At 41.9% G+C, this 22020-nt stretch overlaps 1 protein-coding gene across 2 annotated transcripts in view; it reads right to left on the reverse strand.

Moving 5' to 3' along the window:
- Nucleotides 1-1615: 1615 nt before the first annotated feature.
- Nucleotides 1616-22020, reverse strand: part of tmem132e (transmembrane protein 132E) — a 692467-nt gene continuing 672062 nt past the window's right edge. For both annotated transcript variants that reach the window (XM_060912829.1, XM_060912828.1), the window contains exon 9: nt 1616-5799. In XM_060912829.1, the coding sequence (XP_060768812.1) occupies nt 4732-5799 (1068 nt within the window). In that variant the 3' untranslated portion in view covers nt 1616-4731. The remainder of the gene's footprint in view (nt 5800-22020) is intronic.

The raw sequence follows: 22020 nt of genomic DNA on the forward strand, positions 1-22020 counted from the left end.
ACCTGAGAGACACACACAGACTGACACACACACCTGAGAGACACACCCAGACCCCCCCACACACCTGAGAGACACCCCCAGACACCCCCACCACACACACACACCTGAGAGACACACACAGACTGACACACACACACCTGAGAGACACACCCAGGCCCCCCCACACACCTGAGAGACACACCCAGACACCCCCCCCACACACACACCTGAGAGACACATTCATACACCCCCCCAGACACACACACCTGAGAGACACACACAGACTGACACACACACCTGAGAGACACACCCAGACCCCCACACACACCTGAGAGACACACACAGACACCCCCACCACACACACACCTGAGAGACACACACAGACTGACACACACACACCTGAGAGACACACCCAGGCCCCCCCACACACCTGAGAGACACACCCAGACCCCTCCCACACACACACACCTGAGAGACACACCCAGACACCCCCCCCACACACACACCTGAGAGACACATTCAGACACTCCCCAGACACACACACCTGAGAGACACACACAGACTGACACACACCTGAGAGACACACCCAGACACCCCCACACACACCTGAGAGACACACCCAGACCCCCCCACACACACCTGAGAGACACACCCAGACCCCCACACACACACACCTGAGAGACACACCCAGACCCCCCACACACACACCTGAGAGACCCCCCCCAGACCCCCCCCCACACACCTGAGAGACAAACCCAGACTGACGTACACGCCCAGACTCACTCTGTCTCTCTCTCTCTCTCTCTCTCACACACACACACACACACACACACACACACACACACACACACACACACACACCTGTTTTAGTTTGCTGCAATCATTTTTTTGAGACCATGCTAAAATTGTATTATTTAACATGAATTTATGATTGTTATACCTGGGCGGTATTTTAACATTAAATTCCTTTAAGCTGAGCTTAAGTACACTTTGAGTTGACATGTTTGGGGATCTTGTGTGTATGTGATCATCTTGTGTTCACCACGATTATCATCGAAAAGGCATTTCGCGTGACAAACACAGACCCAACATTAAGTAGTAAAACCCTTAAAATGCCATATGGTAAATGCTAGTATGTCTGTTTTTTGAAAAATAGCAGGAAATATGTTTTAGCCAATGAGAAATCCCATATTGGGCAGCCAATCAGAAGTCTGTGTTTCAAACAAAGAAAATCCTTTCACAATGATTTTAATAGGAGCCACCGTTTTGTTTTGTGGCAGTCCTAGGGCGGGTCTCCCAAAAAGGTTTTTGAAAACTGTTAACAGAAGTTCAGAGGTTAGTGTTTTTCCGGGAATCACTGACGCTTGCATTGTTTCTGTGTAATGAAAGCATTTAAGGCAACTTCTTTCATGTAAGTAGCTACTTTTTTGGCTACTTTTGAGATACAGACTTCCACGACACACAGCATCTTTAACCCTGAACAATGGAGTTATAGCACTTATGTTTTTTCAACCGATTATTATAAGTGGATCAAATTGCTGTTTATTTTTTTAAAGTCCTACATCTCTTATAATGTAAACATTAAGGTATAACAATGACTATCTATCACATGATGAGCAATAAAGACACCAAACACCAAGATTTCTGTATTGTATTTTCATAAGTACTTACATATAAGTGGGGAATACAAGGTTTGTTTTTTTTTTTAAGTCCAGGAAAATACAGGAAGTTGTAACAGTGCTCTGTACATTAAGAGTGAGGCGAGGCAGCGCAGCACTGCCATTTCCGTGCTTTAGCAGGTTCCCATAGAGTCGAGCTCAACGTACAAATCCACATCGGATGATAAGGTCATGGCAAAGAGCTAGTAGCACCTCCTTTTAAAACAGACACTGGATTCAAAACAGCAAACTACCGTATTTGCACATCTGGTTACATGAAGGAAAGAATATGAAATGCAAAATGTTGCTAACATTCTCTCGTGACATTGAAATTAATGAAAGGAAAAAACAAGGGGGGAAAAAAAGTGTGTGTGAGCTGCTACTAGAAACTTGCCGGGACTTTCATTAAGCATTAGTGCCCTATTGGTTGACCTTAGTAATACAACTGGACATGTTGCTCCTTTTTGATTTTACATTCATCCTGAGCCACTATGGATATATGTATGAACTGCTTTGGGTTGGAAAGCAAATTCAAGTTCAGGCTCGATTTAATGGGTAAAACCTTGAAACTGAAGAACAGTGTTATTAGGGAGGAAAAAATATATATATATATATAAAAAATATATATATACACACACAGGTTGACATGTTTCCTGTTTCATTTCCATAACTTAAATAAATTCCATGAGCTTCAGTACATAATTTTAATATAAATGTTGAATTAAAAAGACTGGGGTTGCTGTAAATGTAGTTAAGGAGGTGCTGCAGGGGTGAGTATTAGGTCCTTTGTGATTCTGAGATTGAGTGCAAAAGGTCACTCTTTGTCAAGACAGTATAAATCCAACAAATAAACAAAATGACACAAATGCATTTCGTCATGTTACAGTTATTAACGGGTGTACATGAGACACACACAAGGTACACACAATGGAGAATGTGTTGAAAGGCCCGAAACGTCCCCAAATCATACCTAGAACAGTCATTTCCCAACCTACTAAACTCGAACAAAAACATTTCTACACTAATAAACAGCAGTTACAATGTACACACACACACACACACACACACTGACTTTAATGTGCGCTAAAAAAAACCCTATTGTATCTTCTATATAATCAGTGTATGAAAAAGTTCTGTGAGAAAAACGTGTAAATAACTAAAGAAATAAAATAAGACATAAATCTTGCATAAAAAAATGACATAATTTTGCATCTTTACCAGCAACTGGCATTTCCTGTAAAAAATGCAAACATAATAATGCATTACTTCCAGTATTAGTTTAATCGTTAAAAATAACCGATATGAACAAACAACTGGTATAAATAAGAGTACAGTTTTGGAAAAAAAAAACTGATTCAGAATCACAATTAACATCGCAATTTTTCACGCATCCTACATGTGCTCAAGCAGCTTTCTTTCGTTTTAATTAGCATTCATTTTCATGTTTCCCTGGGAATAGAATGACCTACAATGGTACCTAAAAAAAAAACAGATTGAAATGACTGATACATTCAACAGCTACAGAGGTGCCAACATTGCTAACAGGAAAATACTAGCAAGGTGAGAGGAAAATAGAGGGGAAAAAAAAAATCACAATGTGGTCATTTGAGACGGCTCCTAGCTAACAGAGCCCACAACCCCGTCCACCCAAACCCGAGGCTTGCAAACTCGCACGTTAAAGTCCACATAGATAAAATTGTCATTCAAGTGAAATTGCCTGTTTTGTGTCCACGTCCTTTCCCCTTCAGTGAATTTGTTCATCCAGCAGACAAATTTTAAGTAAATGCAAAGGCTAAAGTGTAGCTGTCAGCACCTCTGTATCAAATGAACAGAATGAATAAATGATGAGCGTCAGTAGACAATAATATGGTATGTACACAAAAGGCAAAGTGTCTGGAACTGCATGCATGTAAAGCATGTCGCAACATTATATGTCCTCTACTGTTCTTTATGCATGTATGATTAGATAATTATCACAAGACATACATTTACAAATCTTGGGGGGAGGGGAGGGGGGAAATAACAGCTGGCTGTGTTTCAAACTCTCCGTTCATGCATATGAATGCTGGAGATATGAAGATATTTTAATGTCATAACATACAAAGCGGCTCCCTTCGCCTCTGCTAATATCCAATAACAATTTCAATTATGCAGTAGTCATTTTTGCATTGACCCTCTGGGATATAAACAAACTTGGGGTCTACAGAAAGGTTGTGGTGATTAAAATTGATTTAATAAGGCATCTGACATTACCAGGTGAATGAGTGAACCAGAGATGTCATGCCAAATGAATGTAGTATGGGGTAGAAAATGCTAGACACGTGAAACTTAATAACAGTCATAAAAATAAAAAAATAACGTGATGCAACGATGTTGGAAAAATGGAAAAGAGAGACAATGTCAATACTAGCCAAAATGCTGTACTGTCTTTGATATTTACCGAATGTTAGCTTGCCAATGATGGCGCAAGGACGACCCCTCCCAAACACCTTCCTCTGAGTAAAATGGAAATCTGCACTACAAAGGCCTCTTTGTTGGAGAAGAATACTTGGATGGTTGAAAAAGCGAGCCAAAAGCAAACAAACAAACAAACAAACAAACAAACAAACAAACAAACAAACAAACAAAGCCACGGACACAGTGCAGGATTCCTCTGAGAAATAGCCTGTCCACAGCAGGGTGACCCATACCTTCTCCCAACCAGAGTGATGAAGCACTTGAAGAATCCATTTTGACACCACTGCTCACAGCTCAAAACTCCTGCGTTCCATTTGAGATGGTATGTCCTCTTCGCCTGAGAAAGGATGACATGCACTCTGAAGCCATTTGTGCTAGCGATTAAAAGATCACCTAGTCTTGTATTTGGCTTTCCATCCACTGTTTTAAGCAACAGGTCCAAAAATGTGTGAACGTTTTAAAAGAGCAAGAGCACTGTGCAAAATATCACCCCGGAGAAACAGGACAGGTCTTTAGTCACATTCTCCATTCGTGTGAAAAGAGAAATTCTTAAGAGTGAGGGAGGGGAAAAAAAGAGAAGATTAGAAAGGAACTGTTTTGTTTTGTTTTGTTTGTTTAAGAAATCCCAAAGCAAACATTAGGCTATTTCTTTTATCCTGCGCATGTAGTCGTGTAGTTCTTCAGGGTCCTGGAACCCCATGTCTTGACACACCCACTGGATATCATCATCGTCGGCAATGGGGATTGAATTGTAGGGCAGCTCATCAGCAGGAAGTGTGGTGAAGGTGGTGAATTTGACTCGTTTGCGTTTTGACGTGGGAGAACTTGCATCTTCACCAGGCTCCTTGGTGGAGCCACCTGAACTGCCATCTCCTCGCCCATGCACTTGGCTTTGCACACTTGTCTGGGAGCTGCCACTGCTGTGGTGATCTCCATGGCAGCAAGTCTGGGGCCCTTCCAAAGGATTACTTGGACTTTCTGCTGTCTGGGGTGAAAGGTCACTCTGAGCTTGTAAGGGCTGCCCGTTTCCTAGGAACACCCAATGATGGGAGTGGTCCATGTTGGCTTGACCTTCAGGTGGGATTCGCTTGTGGCGGTATTTGAGGACGAACACAATGCAGTTGATCAAGAAGACCAGAATGGCCAGGCAGAAAACACCCAAGAGGGCATACATGCCAATCTCCAAGTCAGTCATGCTACGAGGCGAGTGGGTAAACTCATTGTCTTCCTCCCCTTCCTCCACAGTTGGCCGATCCTGGTTACTGATAGTGGGAAAGTTGGTATAGTCAATTGGCACACTTGCAGGCTGCCCATTGGATGGCTCGTATCCAGTACCACCAATGTCAGGCTCGAGGATTGGTCTCCTTGTGTTGAGTGGCACTTTAGGCTCCCCCACATCCTCTTCCTCATCCTCATCCTCGTCAGACCCAAACCGCACTTTTACATGAACTCGAGAAGATGCAATAACACTCTTTCGTTTAGTCTTCTGGCATGCTTCGCATATGGTCATTTCCACACGTACGAGCTCCCCGGATCCCTCCCCCTCTGCAACGATGACTGGCCACCTTTGTTGAGGCTCCTGGGAAATGGAGGCCACCTTGTCATCCAGCGTGGAGGCATTAAGGTTGTAATCCTTGGGGTCATATATGCTTAGAGGGGCTGCCGTGTGGTCACTGAAGTAAGCCCAAATGGAAAGGCTAGCTTCCTGGGGGGGGGGGGGGAAGTAAACAAAGAAAATAATCAGTCATGGTATTAGCATTCCCCTGAAATACCATGCCATTTTCATGCAGCACTTCATTGAAATTGTCCACTTTTATTTTTCCCCCTTGAAACAAAAAAAACACAATATGGAAAACATTACCTAGCAGTAAGTCAAGCCATGTTATTTCTTTGCTTAATTGGATATAAAACTGAATATAAAACTTATACAAGATGGTCTGTACATATTTGTTACTATATTTGGTCATTATTTACTGAAAACCTCTGGAGAAAAAGACAAGAATTGCTGTAAATCATGCAAAGATGAATGATATGCATGAGATACTGCAGGGGTCAGTATTAGATCCTTTGTGATTCTCATCCCAACTGTAAAAGTCTGTTTACTTGCAACTTGTACTCGTGAACTTCGACCTTGTAATGCAGATCCCCGATGCGAATGCATAGTTTTTAGGTGTGCAATAGATAAAGAAAATAACACATGACCCGTCCATCATTTTCAGTCAGTCTTTCAAAGAAATTGCATTACACAAGGCTTTGCCATAGCATGACAAAGTCTTTGATTCCCAACAACAGTATGAGCTCTGCTTGTTTTGCATCTCAGGTATAACACTCATTTGAACTCATTTGTTTGTCTTTGAGGTTTAATTAAGCTTTGTCATATCTCACCTTAGCATTCCCTTCATTAGTATTGACAAAGCATCACAGCTTGCATGTCTTTTTAATCAAGCCTTTTGTTATAACCACATAAGGTTAAACTCAAAGCTATCCCGCCATCATACAGTGGTGCTCGAAAGTTTGTGAACCCTTTAGAATTTTCTATATTTCTGTATAAATATGACCTAAAACATCAGATTTTCATACAAGTCCTAAAAGTAGATAAAGAGAACCCAGTTAAACAAATGAGACAAAAATATTATACTTGGTCATTTATTTATTGAGGAAAATGATCCAATATGACATATCTGTGAGTGGCAAAAGTATGTGAACCTTTGCTTTCAGTATCTGGTGTGACCCCCTTGTGCAGCAATAACTGCAACTAAAAGTTTCCGGTAACTGTTGATCAGTCCTGACATTTTCCTTTAGAATTCGCTGGTATAATTCAGAATTCATTGTTCCATCAATGATGGCAAGTTGTCCTGGCCCAGATGCAGCAAAACAGGCCCAAACCATGATACTACCACCACCACCACGTTTCACAGATGGGATAAGGTTCTTATGCTGGAATGCACTGTTTTCCTTTCTCCAAACATAACGCTTCTCATTTCAACCAAAAAGTTCTATTTTGGTCTCATCCGTCCACAAAACATTTTTCCAATAGCCTTCTGGCTTGTCCATGTGATCTTTAACAAGCAGCAATGTTCTTTTTGGAGAGCAGTGGCTTCCTCCTTGCAACCCTGCTATGAACACCCTTGTTGTTCAGTGTTCTCCTGATGGTGGACTCATGAACATTAACATTAGCTAATGTGAGAGAGGCCTTCGGTTACTTAAAAGTTACCCTGGGGTCCTTTGTGAACTCGCCGACTATTACACGCCTTGCTCTTGGAGTGATCTTTGTTGGTCGACCACTCCTGGGGAGGGTAACAATGTAACCTTTTCCAGCCTGATGAACATCAACAATGCTTTTTCTTAGGTCCTCAGAAATCTCCTTTGTTCGTGCCATGATACGCTTCCACAAACGTGTTGTGAAGATCTCATCTCATCTCATTATCTGTAGCCGCTTTATCCTGTTCTACAGGGTCGCAGGCAAGCTGGAGCCTATCCCAGCTGACTACGGGCGAAAGGCGGGGTACACCCTGGACAAGTTGCCATGTCATCACAGGGCTGACACATAGACACAGACAACCATTCACACTCACACCTACGGTCAATTTAGAGTCACCAGTTAACCTAACCTGCATGTCTTTGGACTGTGGGGGAAACCGGAGCACCCGGAGGAAACCCATGCGGACATGGGGAGAACATGCAAACTCTGCACAGAAAGGCCCTCGCCGGCCACGGGGCTCGAACCCGGACCTTCTTGCTGTGAGGCGACAGCACTAACCACTACACCACCGTGCCGCCCGTGTTGTGAAGATCAGACTTTGATATATCCCTGTTCTTTAAATAAAACAGGGTGCCCACTCACACCTGATTGTCATCCCATTGATTGAAAACACCTGACTCTAATTTCACCTTCAAATTAACTGCTAATCCTAGAGGTTCACATACTTTTGCTACTCACAGATATGTAATATTGGATCATTTTCCTCAATAAATAAATGACCAAGTATAATATTTTTGTCTCATTTGTTTAACTGGGTTCTCTTTATCTACTTTTAGGACTTGTATGAAAATTGATGATGTTTTAGGTCATATTTATGCAGAAATATAGAAAATTCTAAAGGGTTCATAAACTTTCAAGCACCACTGTATGTACACATGGTGCAGCTCAGCGACAGAGAGAACTGTGTGGCTTCGCATCATTCGAATCGTATCTGTCGGGAACATGGACTGAAGTTAAATGGCACGAACGCAAGCCTTGCGTTCATGTCACACATGGAACAAGCTGGAGTTTAACAGACAACAACTTCTTTGCTTCCACTTACAGCTGTAATGTGACAGCACCAGAAAAAAGGAAAAGGACAACCTATTCTGACACAATCTTTTTTTTCACCAGCTGCGGCAAAGTGGGTTTTTCTTTATCCACTCCATCTTCCTCCCGCCCTCCTCACACACATACAGTACTTGTCTAAAGCTTGGACACACCTTCTAATTCAATGTTTTTTCTTTATTAAGTCACTTCATGTCTTAAAGTGATGATGGATGTCATTTCTCTTTACTTAGTTGAGCGGTTCTTGACATAATATGGATTACTACAGAGCTATTTACTGTATTATTATTAGGATGCAGTGCTGCAGCACAGCAACCTATGGGCTCCCCTAGGGGAGCCCATAGGTTGCAGTGCAAAGCACTGCAACTATTGTTCTTCTACGTATTTCTTCTTCTTCTTCTTCTTCCTCCTACGCAAATTTTGATTTCGAATAACTCAATAACCGTACGTCGCACACAGACAAACAATACATCAAAATGTGCGGCTCGATCGGACTCGCTATGCTATTACTTTTCTCTACAGATTACCCCAAAAAACCCCATTCATTTCTATGGAATTAATTGAAAAAAAAGCTCTTTTTCAACGTTTTTCAAACGTCCGCTGCTCTGGCATGCTTTCACCTAGAGACGTGATTCAAACTCTAAAACGTAGGAAAACTTCTCCTCTGTGGATCTGGCTTTCAACTTTTCTGCTAGGTTCTACACTTTCGGTTCAGTCCCGGCTCAACCGCCATGTGGGTTCTGGGAGAAAATCCGGCTTTTGAATGGGTGTCTATTGCGTCACACACCAGTGAAGCTCGTTAACTTAGAGTGGAGAGAGGTTGAAAATAAAGCTCAAACTTTCTCGCTTAAACTGTGTTTTCATCCACAAATTTCACTCTACAGACATGATTTTTGCAAAAGTAGTAGGAAAACTTGTCCTGATTCACACAATGTGTCTACCTAAACGATAGGATTTACAGTTTTTGAATGACAAGCGTCAAACTGAGGACAGAGCAGCTGACAGGCTTCATTGATACCCATTATAAACGTGAGAGAAAAGTCACTCGTTTTTAAATCGCTCTAGTGTCGTTATTTTTAAGACTACAAACAAAAAAATACATCATTTTATTCAGGAGACCCTTCTAGCGCTCACTGTGAAAGAATTTTGTGAATAGCTGCTTCCGTTGTCGAGTTATTTGTCATTGTTCGAGGTCTGGTCCGTAGTAAAACACAGCACAAAATTCAAGACCTTGTGTGTCTTAGCTCATTGACACGCATTATAAACGTGAGAGAAAAGTCACTCGTTTTTAAATCGCTCTAGTGTCGTTATTTTTAAGACTACAAACAAAAAAATACATCATTTTATTCAGGAGACCCTTCTAGCGCTCACTGTGAAAGAATTTTGTGAATAGCTGCTTTCGTTGTCGAGTTATTTGTGATTGTTCGAGGCCTACTCCTTAGCAAAACACAGCAGACACCTGACATAATCTTGTGTGTGTGTCTTAACTCTCCTGTTCAGGCCCGTCACCATGCCGATTGGGGCCAGTGACGGGGCAGAGGGGGGCTGCTGTCTCAAGCACACACACAAATCATGCTCAAAATTTCAAACTTAAACTGTTTTCAGCCACAAATTTCACACTACAGACATAATTTTCTCAAAAGTAGTAGTCACACTTGTCCCAAAAAAAACCCATTCATTTCTATGGAATTAATTGGAAAAAAAAGCACTTTTTCAAACATCCGCTGCTCTGAGAAACTGAGAAGAGGGCAGCCGACAGGCCTCACCTTAGCCGCCCACTTTATTAGGAACACTTCTGTTCGTACATACAAACTACAAACACTCTTCTTAGAGTTTATTTTATTTTTAAAAGGGACAGTGCACAAATTAAACATTATCCTTGTGGTAAGGACAGATGTCTGTCCCAGGTTATAGCAGTACATGCTAATTTCCACCTGTAGTCACTTTGTTTATACTGTTGAATAGCTCTTCTTCATGACGGCTGCTGTCTCAAGCACACACATAATCATTGCATTGAAACATCATTGCGGGTCACGCATTCACGGCCAGCGAACATGCGTGACCGAATTGCTTCGCGCACTGCATCCTCTCACAATTTCCCCCGGGGAATTGTCCAGTCTAGTTATTATTTACTGTTTGATCTCAAACACTTTATAACGCCAAGAAACTCGTCCACTAATTAACTTTTGATGAGGCACACCTGTTAATTGAAAAGCATTTCAGGTGGCTACCTCGTGAAGCTGGTTAAGATAATGGCAATAGATGACTTGCAACCACGTGACCAAAATGCGCTACGTCATGAGCGTCTGCCATGATGGTGGATATACAAACCAACTAGGATGGCAGCCGCTGAAAGCGTGTCTGTAAACAATGCTGAATTTTCTCAGTATTACCACAATTTGAACGATCGAGAGAAGATAGATATGTGTAGTTTTGACCCATATTATTTAAAAAAGTCAGACTTTTCTGAAGGTAAGATGCTTCTACTGACCACTCAGTACAAATACAGGTCATTTTGTCCAATGACCATTTCATCCAATGCCTTTTCGTCCAATGGTTAAGACATTTCATCCAAAGCCTTTTTCATATGCACTATCAATTATTTTATATTTCAGGTATTTGTTTGTTCGAAAAAAGGAGGAATTCTCAATGGAATTTGACCGAAGCAAAAGATTTTTGTAAAGCAAATGAACGCCATAGTATGTGCACTTCGACACTAAAGAGCGTACTAAAGGGGGGTAACCACGTTGGCCTGTGCCACTTGCTGACCCTGGGATGAGTTCAGTCCCTTGTCATTGCAGGCTGCTCGCTTGCATGTCTATGTTTCCGGCTGGATCATATTAAATCTTCAGGTGCGGAGCAGCGCTCTCGTGGGGGGCTTTGTTCGCGAATCCTGGGCCGAGGCACAGTCCTACCAACCCGAGACCATGCTCTTTCGAAGGGGGAGGCTTAGAGGGAGGTGCCTGTAAAATCTGGCTTCGCTGCGAGCTCCGTTGGCCGAGTTATTAATTTTTAAAGCCAGCTGGATCATGTTAAATCTTTAGGTGTGGAGCAGTGCTCTCGCGGGGCTTTTGTTCGCAAACACCAGAATACCTGAAATATAAAATAGTTGATAGTGCGTATGAAAAAGGCTTTGGACAAAATGTCTTAACTATTGAATGAAATGGTCATTGGACGAAGTGTCCTGATCCCCTCGTGTCCTCGCCGTACTAAGCCTCAGAGTTTCCTCGCCCTCTTTCCGAATCACGGATGGTATTCTAAAAAATCGGAACGCGCCACGGTCACGAGTACTGTTGTGACCACAACCGTGTACAGCACAAAGATATGGCAGAGCTAAAAGAACGCTTAAAGCGGTGGAAAAACAAAGACAGTTGCGCACGCTTGACTATGTTTTGTATGGAATGTCGTTTGACCCCGCATTTGTATATCCACCAACATGGCCGACAGCCGGGTTTCTATTTTGCTTTGACGTCACTTGCAAGTCAAGGATAGTGTGCAAAGTGATGTCATCAAGGTAAACGGTGGCTACTTTGAAGAATCTAGTATCACAATTGCTTGGACATTCTGCTTTAGTCATAGTCAGCCTAAGAAGGTGGTCTTTGGCATGCATGGTTCATCAAAAACATTGAAGCAGATCTGCTTTTCTGATGAATCGAGGAACTTCGCTTTGGGAACATGTCGCTGTGGAATATAGGGTTAAGGTTAAGACAGTGCTCTGTTTTTTTGGTACAGATAGATACAGTATTCAAACTAAAGATGAAGAGAGGGTCCCATATACGATTCGTACATTGGGGGAGTGCCTGTTAGAGAGCGCACTTGTCCTGGGCCATCGGCATAGTGAGGTAGGGTGGCCAGTTCCTTTCCTCGCCGCCTTTCTTCCCCCAGTGTTTCCACCAGGTCCCCATTCACTGCTGGGTGGACAGGGAGCGAGCCCCAGATCCCCGTCGAGCCGAGGCTCGAACCGGGGACTGTTCGCTTAGTGGTCAAGCGCTCTAACCACTTGGCCACTTCGCCTCCCTAAAGATGAAAGTATTAGTGTAATAATAGTTTTGTGTGTGTGTGTGTGTGTGTGGGGCCAAGAACCTTGGTTTAGTTTTATGTCCATGGCATACATCAATTAATTAATTAACTGAACAAGCCCGTTAGACGGACGAACAGAGAGCTTGGGTGTACGCCACTATCTGTATCTGTTTAGTAGTCCAAAATACAGTACTGTATAAAAGTCTTAGGCACGTGTAAAGAAATGCTGTAGATGAAAAATGGCTTAAAAATAATGAATGTTTCAACATTTAAAAAATACTATAAGCAGTAATCAGTAAGCCATAATAAATGAAACAAAGTCAGTATTTGGTGTGAGACGACCCTTTGCTTTAAACAAACAAAAAAAAAAGTAGTCTCAGGTACAATGAGTGCAGTTTTATAAGGAAATGAGCTGTAGGTTTTACTGAGCATCTTGCAGAACCAGCCACAGTTCTTCTGGACACTTTGACTTCATTATGTTTTCTTTTTTAATCTGAAAAGTGCTCTCTTTACGTAATATGCTGCTCAGATACAAACATTTTTTTCCTGTAGCATTTAATTTTGTGCTGGAAAATGAACGAACGTTTGGAACTGTAAAATGTTTTTGTGCCGACCCGATAATGTAGAAGTCATAAAATAGAAATCGACAACAAAGTTTGCATGAAAAAAAAAATAGGGTGCCTCAGACTTTTGCACAGTACTGTATGGTTATGTATTTGGATTAAACCTGAAGTGGGTGATCACAGAGGGTTATTTCCCCCTTTTACTTCTTTCTAGCTTTTCGTTTTGGGGTTATATACAGTGCTCAGCGTAAATGAGTACACCCCATTTGAAAAGAAACATTTTAAACAGTATCTCAATGAACACAAACAATTTCCAAAATGTTGAACAGACAAAGTTTAATATAACATCTGTTTAACTTATAACGGGAAAAAGTAAGGTTAATAATATAACTTAGATTACACATTTTTCAGTTTTACTCAAATTAGGGTGGTGCAAAAATGAGTACACCCCACAACAAAAACTACTACATCTAGTACTTTGTATGGCCTCCATGATTTTTAATGACGGCACCAAGTCTTCTAGGCATGGAATGAACAAGTTGGTGACATTTTGCAACATCAATCTTTTTCCATTCTTCAACAACGACCTCTTTTAGTGACTGGATGCTGGATGGAGAGTGATGCTCAACTCGTCTCTTCAGAATTCCCCAAAGAAAATAATTTCTTTACACCATAAAGGTGAAGGCTACAAGAAGATCAGCAAAGCTTTACTTGTCACTCAGAATACTGTAGCAAAAGTGGTACAAAAATTTAAGAAAGATGGAACTGCAACCATCCCACAGAGACATCCAGGTTGTCCATGGAAGTTAACACCTCGACAGGAGCGTCTTCTGATGAGAAGGGTTAAAGAAAATCGGCATGCAAGTTCACTGCAGTTATCTAAAGAAGTAGAAAGCCAAACTGGGGTGACTATTTCCCGTGACACAATACGGCGTACACTGCAGAGGAACGGCATGCATGGATGCCGTCCACGAAAGAAGCCTCTCCTAAAGCCCAGGCACAAAAAAGCCCGCCTAGAGTTTGCCAGGGCCCATGCTGACAAAGATGAAGGCTACTGGGACTCTATACTCTGGAGTGATGAGACCAAGATAAATGTTTTTGGAACTGATGGCTTCAAAACTGTATGGCGTCACAAAGGTGAGGAATACAAAGGAAAATGCCTGGTGTCTACAGTGAAACATGGTGGTGGCAGTGTCCTTATGTGGGGCTGCATGAGTGCTGCTGGTGTCGGGGAGCTGCATTTCATTGATGGCATCATGAATTCACAGACGTATTGCTCTATACTGAAGGAGAAGATGCTACCATCACTCCATGCCCTTGGTCGTCGTGCACTTTTCCAACATGACTAAACACACATCTAAGGTCACTGTTGGATTTCTGAAGAAGAACAGGGTGAAAGTGATTCAGTGGCCAAGTACGTCTCCTGATCTGAACCCAATCGAACACCTATGGGGAATTCTGAAGAGACAAGTTGAGCATCACTCTCCATCCAGCATCCAGTCACTAAAAGAGATCGTTGTTGAAGAATGGAAAAAGATTGATGTTGCAAAATGTCGCCAACTTGTTCATTCCATGCCTAGAAGACTTGGTGCTGTCATTAAAAATCATGGAGGCCATACAAAGTACTAGATGTACTGTAGTAGTTTTTGTTGTGCGGTGTACTCATTTTTGCACCACCCTAATTTGAGTAAAACTGAAAAATGTGTAATCTAAGTTATATTATTAACCTTACTTTTTCTCATTATAAGTTAAACAGATGTTATATTAAACTTTGTCTTGTCAACATTTTGGAAACTGTTTGTGTTCATTGAGATACTGTTTAAAATATTACTTTTCAAAGAGGGTGTACTCATTTACGCTGAGCACTGTATGAACCCAGCCATTATGCTCCAGAAACACTGTAGAAAAACTCGAGGTAGAAATGCCAGTAGTATCAGTGGAGTGCTTGAATTTTAGCTCTGACAATTCCTCAACCTTAGCCACATCACTCAGGTTCACAACTGGGGATGGATGTGTGCAGGACATTTTTGAAATCCAGCTCACGCTGTTTATATATTTGTTTGTCCTTGGCTGCCATTGTTTAACAAATTTAGTTTGTTCAATTTTTCGGAACATTTCCAGAGTATTATGAATAATAATGAATGCTGCACCTCGTGTGTGTATATACATCTGTTTAGAGCACATTATCTGTTCACTGGTGTTTGGTTACATCCCTAGTATATGTAGAGTATGAACTCGAAACAAAATGATGACAAGCAGGATTCACAGGATTAATACAGGGGACAAAGTAGAGGCGCGAATGAGGACAACGCACGCCAGTTCCTAACCCGCTGCACCTTTGTTCATTTATCATGGATGGCAGATGTATGAAAGTGCTCGAGGGTGAACTTTCCTGGACAGCGGAAGACAGCAATGGCTTCAAGCTTCTCCTCTGAGAGCCAAGTGACCAGAATAAAGGACAGCTATTGCAGGCTTTTATGGTATGAGCATTTATGACCCCTGCATTACACTTATTAAATCCACGGGTGGATGAGCTGTGTGTGTGCGCACGTGTGTGTTGGTAGCGGCGGCAATTAGTCTTGAATTCATGAGTGGCCAGCATACAGAGAGCAGAACCAAAAAAGATGAAAAAAGTGTATGGGAACAGGGGAACATGCTCAAGATGTTGGACAAATTAGCACTTTGGCGTTTATTGGCCCTTGCTCCAAAATACAGGGCTCAATTAAAGAATGGGAAGGATCACAAAGCAAATGTACAGTGCTTCTCTGATGCGGGGAAGAAACAGACATGGTGGCATCTTTGGCTTCTCATTAAGCAGGATGCTGTCTCATTAGGAGCAGTGATGCTGGCCGAGATTTGAATTCATCTGAATGTCAAACAAGCCTTTACTGCACCAGTGGGGCCCAGCCTGGTAGAGCAAGCTAGATCTAATTGGCCAGTGGAGTCCACTTGAGGATTCATTTGTCACCATGAGGCTGTGCTGATCTGATTCAGATTACACGCATATTAGAGGAGGCAAACAAGCTGCAGTATTGATCATGTAATGTGATAACACAGCTAAAGCTCTGTGAATATTGTTGAAAAATAAATTTGTTTTTAAAGACGTGTGATCTATACCTATTATTTTCAGTGCAATATAATCAAGCCTGAAGGGGGATATAGCTTCCCTTGACAGTATTTGGAAAAAAATAGCTTTAATTATTAAGCTGGTTAACTTTTCCCAGCATATTCATCCTTCTGAGGACCTTTTCCCCCTGAAATCATTCCTTTTTTTTGTATAATCACACCCACTAAAGGGTAAAACATCAGAAAACATTCACATATATTCATAGGGTTATCAGTTGGGATGCCCAAAAGTGCATAATATTAAAAAATAAACAAGTCTTGACTAATAGATCCTTACAAAAGCAATATAAAGTCTGTCTTAAACCAGTCTATTAGCTAATTCTCATGTTTTATTAATATAATACACAGGGACTGGAGTTAACACTGTTATAGCAGCAGGGACATGTTTGATGGCGCAATAATAAATTATCAAAATAAAAGCAAACGGGCACAAACTAGACTATAGAAATAAAAGGAAAGCAACAGATACACGGTGATAGTTTAATAGAAACTCTATAAACTACTAAATTATCAACAACCATAACCTTGTTGATATTTTGAAAGTTGGTTACGAGGCTGGCTCATGAGTCACTTGGCATATTATCAATCTACATATATATATATATATATTTTAATAGCAGTGCTCCCCATGCAGGAAGTGCACGGCGCCCCATACTTAAGCGAAATGCACTGACCTGATTTATGATGGCTTGACCGTACGACATCCATACGTACGAACATGTACCACCACAAGGAACCCTATCTCAAGTGCAAGGCAACATATCTCATAAACACTTGACCACCGGACAATGAAATGTATATCTTTATTTACATAAGATAAGTGGGTTTTTATCCAGCGCTTATTTTTAAATTTGCTTTTTAAAAAATAATATGGGATTATTTACAAACACATTTTACGGAAAATATTCATGACAGTTTCATATAAAACTAGTTAAAACAGTTTTATTAGTCCACTAGCTTGTTGGACATTTGACAGTTTCTGTCATGTAAGGGTGGCAGATGGATGTAAGTGCAGGAAGAGTTTTATTGAAAACACGCTAGCAAACAGATCCAAAACGTAGACATAGGCAGAGTCGAAAAACAGGCAGTGGTCGAGCGAGGCACAGACAGGATATTAGAGGTAATACAATCCTCAAAGTCCAAAAACACAAACAGGGTCAAAACCAGAAAAGTGATCTACAATACAAGGCTTGATAATGTCAGACGCAAGGTACAGAGCGTATACTTCACAAAGTCTGTGTGTTACTGAGAGTCCTTATATGTTTGCGCTCATGGTGCTGCGCATGAACATGACTGATGTAACCAGACAACTGTTTGACATATCAAGTTTGATATTTGATGGTAACTATATAGTAATGATAAAAAGTGAGAGCGCTGGTTCACAGCTGTCCACCAGGCACCCAGCAGAGTCACACCATAATAAATATCGTGGTGTTGTTCCTGGCGCATGGCATGTGGTTTCAAAGAAAGGAATAAATATGTATTCGTAACTGCGATGCGTATCTCATTATGTTATCACTGTCACAAGACAATGCAGCGATTTACTGATCGGAAATACACTACACTATTTGATGGTTCATATTATGGTTCATAAATATTCTATAAATATTTGACCTCACTAATCCACTAGTCTGCTGTCAGAAGTGAGGGTCTCTGAGTATTTGTATTGGTTAAGGTGCCAGAAATCACTGTTTAGGTACATGTTATGCTCCACACTGGAGTCGTTTAAAACCAGAAACCTGAATGGGTTAGAATGACCCAGTCAAAGCCCAGAACTCAACTGGACTCAGAATCTGTGGCAAGACTTGAAAACTGCTGTTCAACAATTTGTCCAAGTAGAATTCTCAATGGAGAAAAAGAAATACAATAATGTCAGGATCCAGATCTGCAAACATGATCTGAGATACAGTCCCAGTCAAAAGTTTGGACACGCCTACTTATTCATAGGTTTCTCTGTATTTTGTCTTCAACCCCAAATCAGAAAAAGTTAGGACGGTATGTTCAAGTTGAAATTGAAATTAAAACTGAAAGCAATTATTTGTAAATACTCTGATCTATATTGCACTCAGAACAATACAACAGCACATTATTTGTTTTTACCTCATGAATTTTATTTTATTTTTTTAAACCCCACATTTACATTTTGATTCTTGTAACACGTCAAAAGTTGGGACAGTAAAGCATTTACCACGTTGTAATGTTGCCATTCCTTCTCACAACACTTAAAAAATGTTTTGGGAGTGAAGATACCAAATGATGAAGTGTTTCAGGTGTTATTTTGTCCCATTCTTCCTGCAAACAGGTCTTAAGGTGTGCAACAGTACGGAGTCGTCATTGTCATATTTTTCATTTCAAAATTCACCACACGTTCTCTATTGGGGACCCTCTTCTTCCACAGCCATGCCTTTGTAATGTGTGCAGAATGTGGCTTTACATTATCTTGTTGAAATCTCCCTGGAAAAGATGTCGTCTTGAAGACAACATATGTTACTCCAAAATCTCAATGTACTTTTCTGCATTAATGCTGCCATCACAGAAGTGTAAGTTACCTTTGCCAAGGGCACTGACCCAACCCCATACCATGACAGACCTTGGCTTTTGGACTTGTTGCTCGTAACAGTCTGGATGGTCCTTTTCGTCTTTGGTCCAGAGCACACGGCATCCATTTTTTACAAAAAAGGTCTGGAATACTAGCCTGGCAAGCCAGACTAAATGTGAATATTTAGTCTGGCCTCGATCCGTAGACATTTCCAACGGGGGTAGGAGGAACAAACCGCTGTCTTTCAAACTGTCTCTGTGCGTATAGGCCAACGCTCTGACCAATCAGCGCAACAGTGACTGTGACGTAGTCAGAGCGACAGAAAGCAGTGGGGGAGGCCTTGAAATAAATAATTTTTCAAAATGCGTATTAATTAATAAACAGGTTCTAGATATTAAGAAGTTTGGAGATAATGACCACAAGTTTGGAGTCTATACCACATACACTCATTTTTTTTCCAAGTGTTTTTCAAGGGTTTGCTTAAACTATTTTTGAGAGTTTTTATTTAGTGGTGTTTCGTGAAATAATTTCCCTTAAATTTAAAATAACGGGAAAATAAAGGCCTCTGCATGCTCTTGCGACAAGGCTTTCGCAGATAGCTTTTTGCAGACAGTTGTAATTTATTGTTGAGCGGGGGAATAGGCGTGCGCAATGTTATTCACCGGCACAACGCAAGGGGGCGCGAAGTCGCTAGGAGTAGTTGGTGGGTGTGGTTAGTGGAGTGTTTATCCTCCGGTTACTTATAATGACTAGAACTTTTTTTTTATAATGACTAGAACTGGAGTCGTATAGATGTACGTACTTCCTCAATCAACCACTCTTCATGCTGCTCCATCTTCGCTCGTGTTTTTAAAAATGCCGGTCGTGAAAACAAACCAAACCGGGAAAGTAGGGAAGCGGAAGTGCGTGTACAGCGGATGTAGAGTGGACCAATCAGAGCCCTCTTGTCTGCGACGCTGTCTGCGAGGCTTCTGCGGTGGTCACAATTTTTGGGAGGTGCGCGCAGAGCGTCTGCGAAGGTGGGGGGACTACGCAGACACTGTCTGCGAGGACTGGGTTGTCAGCATAAATTGGCCTTTAGAAACAATCAAAAAGTAATGTTTCAAAGCTGTTTATTAATTCTTCGTACTGCACAAACTAGCCCCATCCTTTTGGCTACCAGCGGAGCCAGCTGGTCGGCAAAACAGCGAAAACGTCCTTCTTGAAAAGGAATGAGCGGAGAGCCTCTTCCTGCTCATGTTTCAATGAAAACTCCAAGTCTAATTCTTCTAAAACTGATTCCAAAGCGGAGTCAAACGCGCGCTGTTCACTAGCCGTAGCCATCTTTCCTGTTGCGCTTTCTCCAGCGTCGCGCAGCTTTGTCGTCACTCCTGCAAAAGCCCGCCCAAAGAATCCAAACAAAAACCTTGCGTTGTGATTGGCGGGCACGATTTGATGCCCGGGGTGTTTTTGTTTATATGGTGCGAGGCTAGACCCATTCGCTAGGCAAAAATATTTTTGGCCGCTAGGCGGGTGGGTCTAGTTTACTAGGCTACTGGAATACTGATTTGTCTGACCACAATACACGTTTCCACTGTGTGCTGTTCCATCCCAGATGCCTCCGAGCCCAGAAAAGTCGATGGTGCTTCTGGACACAGTTAACATAAGGCTTCCTTTTTGAACAGTGAAGTTTTAACTGGCATTTGTGGATGTAATTCTGTATTGTAACTTGACAAAGGTTTGCCAAAATAATCCTGAGCCCATGTGGTTCTATCAGCTATAGATGAATGATGGTTCTTGATGCAGTGCCATCTGAGGGATCAGAGATCACGGGTGTTCAGCTTCGGCTTGAGCCCTTGCCCTTTACGCACTGAAAGTCTTTGAAATTCCTTGAATCGTTTAATGATATATACCCTAGAGGATGAAATATCCAAATCTCTACCTATCTTTCTTTAAAGAACATTGTTTTTAAACAATTCAATAATTTTATCATGCATTTGTTGACAAACTGGAGACCCTTGGCCCAGCTTTGCTTCTCAAAGACACTGTCTTTCCTGGATACTAATTTTATACCAAATCATGATTACATTCACCTGTTGACATCACCTGTTTCAAAATCACATTATTATTTAATTGTTTTACCTCACTGCTAGCCTTAAATTGCCCTGGTCACAGCATTATTTTGGAATGTGTTGCAGGCCTGAAATGCAGGAATGGATGTATATTAACAAATGAAATGAAGTTGACCAGACAAAACATGAAATATACTGGGTTCATTCTGTCTGCAATGAAATACAAGTCAAAGTAAATTTAGAAATCGCTGCTTTCTTTTTTTAAATTTGCATTTTTCATACTGTCCCAACGGTTTCTGATTTTCAGTTGTATTTTCTACATTCCACTTGTCCAGGGGGGCGGCACGGTGGTGTAGTGGTTAGCGCTGTCGCCTCACAGCAAGAAGGTCCGGGTTCGAGCCCCGTGGCCGGCGAGGGCCTTTCTGTGTGGAGTTTGCATGTTCTCCCCGTGTCCGCGTGGGTTTCCTCCGGGTGCTCCGGTTTCCCCCGCAGTCCAAAGACATGCAGGTTAGGTTAACTGGTGACTCTAAATTGACCGTAGGTGTGAATGTGAGTGTGAATGGTTGTCTGTGTCTATGTGTCAGCCCTGTGATGACCTGGCGACTTGTCCAGGGTGGACCCCGCCTTTCGCCCGTAGTCAGCTGGGATAGGCTCCAGCTTGCCTGCGACCCTGTAGAAGGATAAAGCGGCTAGAGATAATGAGATGAGATGAGACTTGTCCAGGGTGTACCCTGCCTCTTGCCCATAGTCAGCTGGGATAGGCTCCAGCTTGCCTGTGACCCTGCACAGGATAAGCGGTTATGGATAATGGATGGATGGATGAATTTTCTACATTGTAGAACAATGATTCTTCAAAGTCGCAACCGTTTACCTTGATAATGCTTTGCACACTATTGGCATTATTTTAACCAGCTTCATGAGGTAGTCACCTGGAATGCTTTTCAATTAACAGGTGTACCTCGTCAAAGTTAACTAGTGGACGAGTTTCTTGCCTTCTTAAAGTGCATATCCTGGACCAATTTCGTTTTTTTTTTCTGAAAGTATGTCCCTTTACACGGGTTGGCACGGTGGTGTAGTGGTTAGCGCTGTCGCCTCACAGCAAGAAGGTCCTGGGTTCGAGCCCCGTGGCCAGTGAGGGCCTTTCTGTGCGGAGTTTGCATGTTGTCCGCGTGGGTTTCCTCCGGGTGCTCCGGTTTCCCCCACAGCCAAAGACATGCAGGTTAGGCTAACTGGTGGCTCTAAATTGACCGTAGGTGTGAATGTGAATGGTTGTCTGTGTCTATGTGTCAGCCCTGTGATGACCTGGCGACTTGTCCAG

This window comes from Neoarius graeffei, chromosome 28 (genome assembly GCF_027579695.1).
Source record: "Neoarius graeffei isolate fNeoGra1 chromosome 28, fNeoGra1.pri, whole genome shotgun sequence".
Taxonomy (NCBI): domain Eukaryota; kingdom Metazoa; phylum Chordata; class Actinopteri; order Siluriformes; family Ariidae; genus Neoarius; species Neoarius graeffei.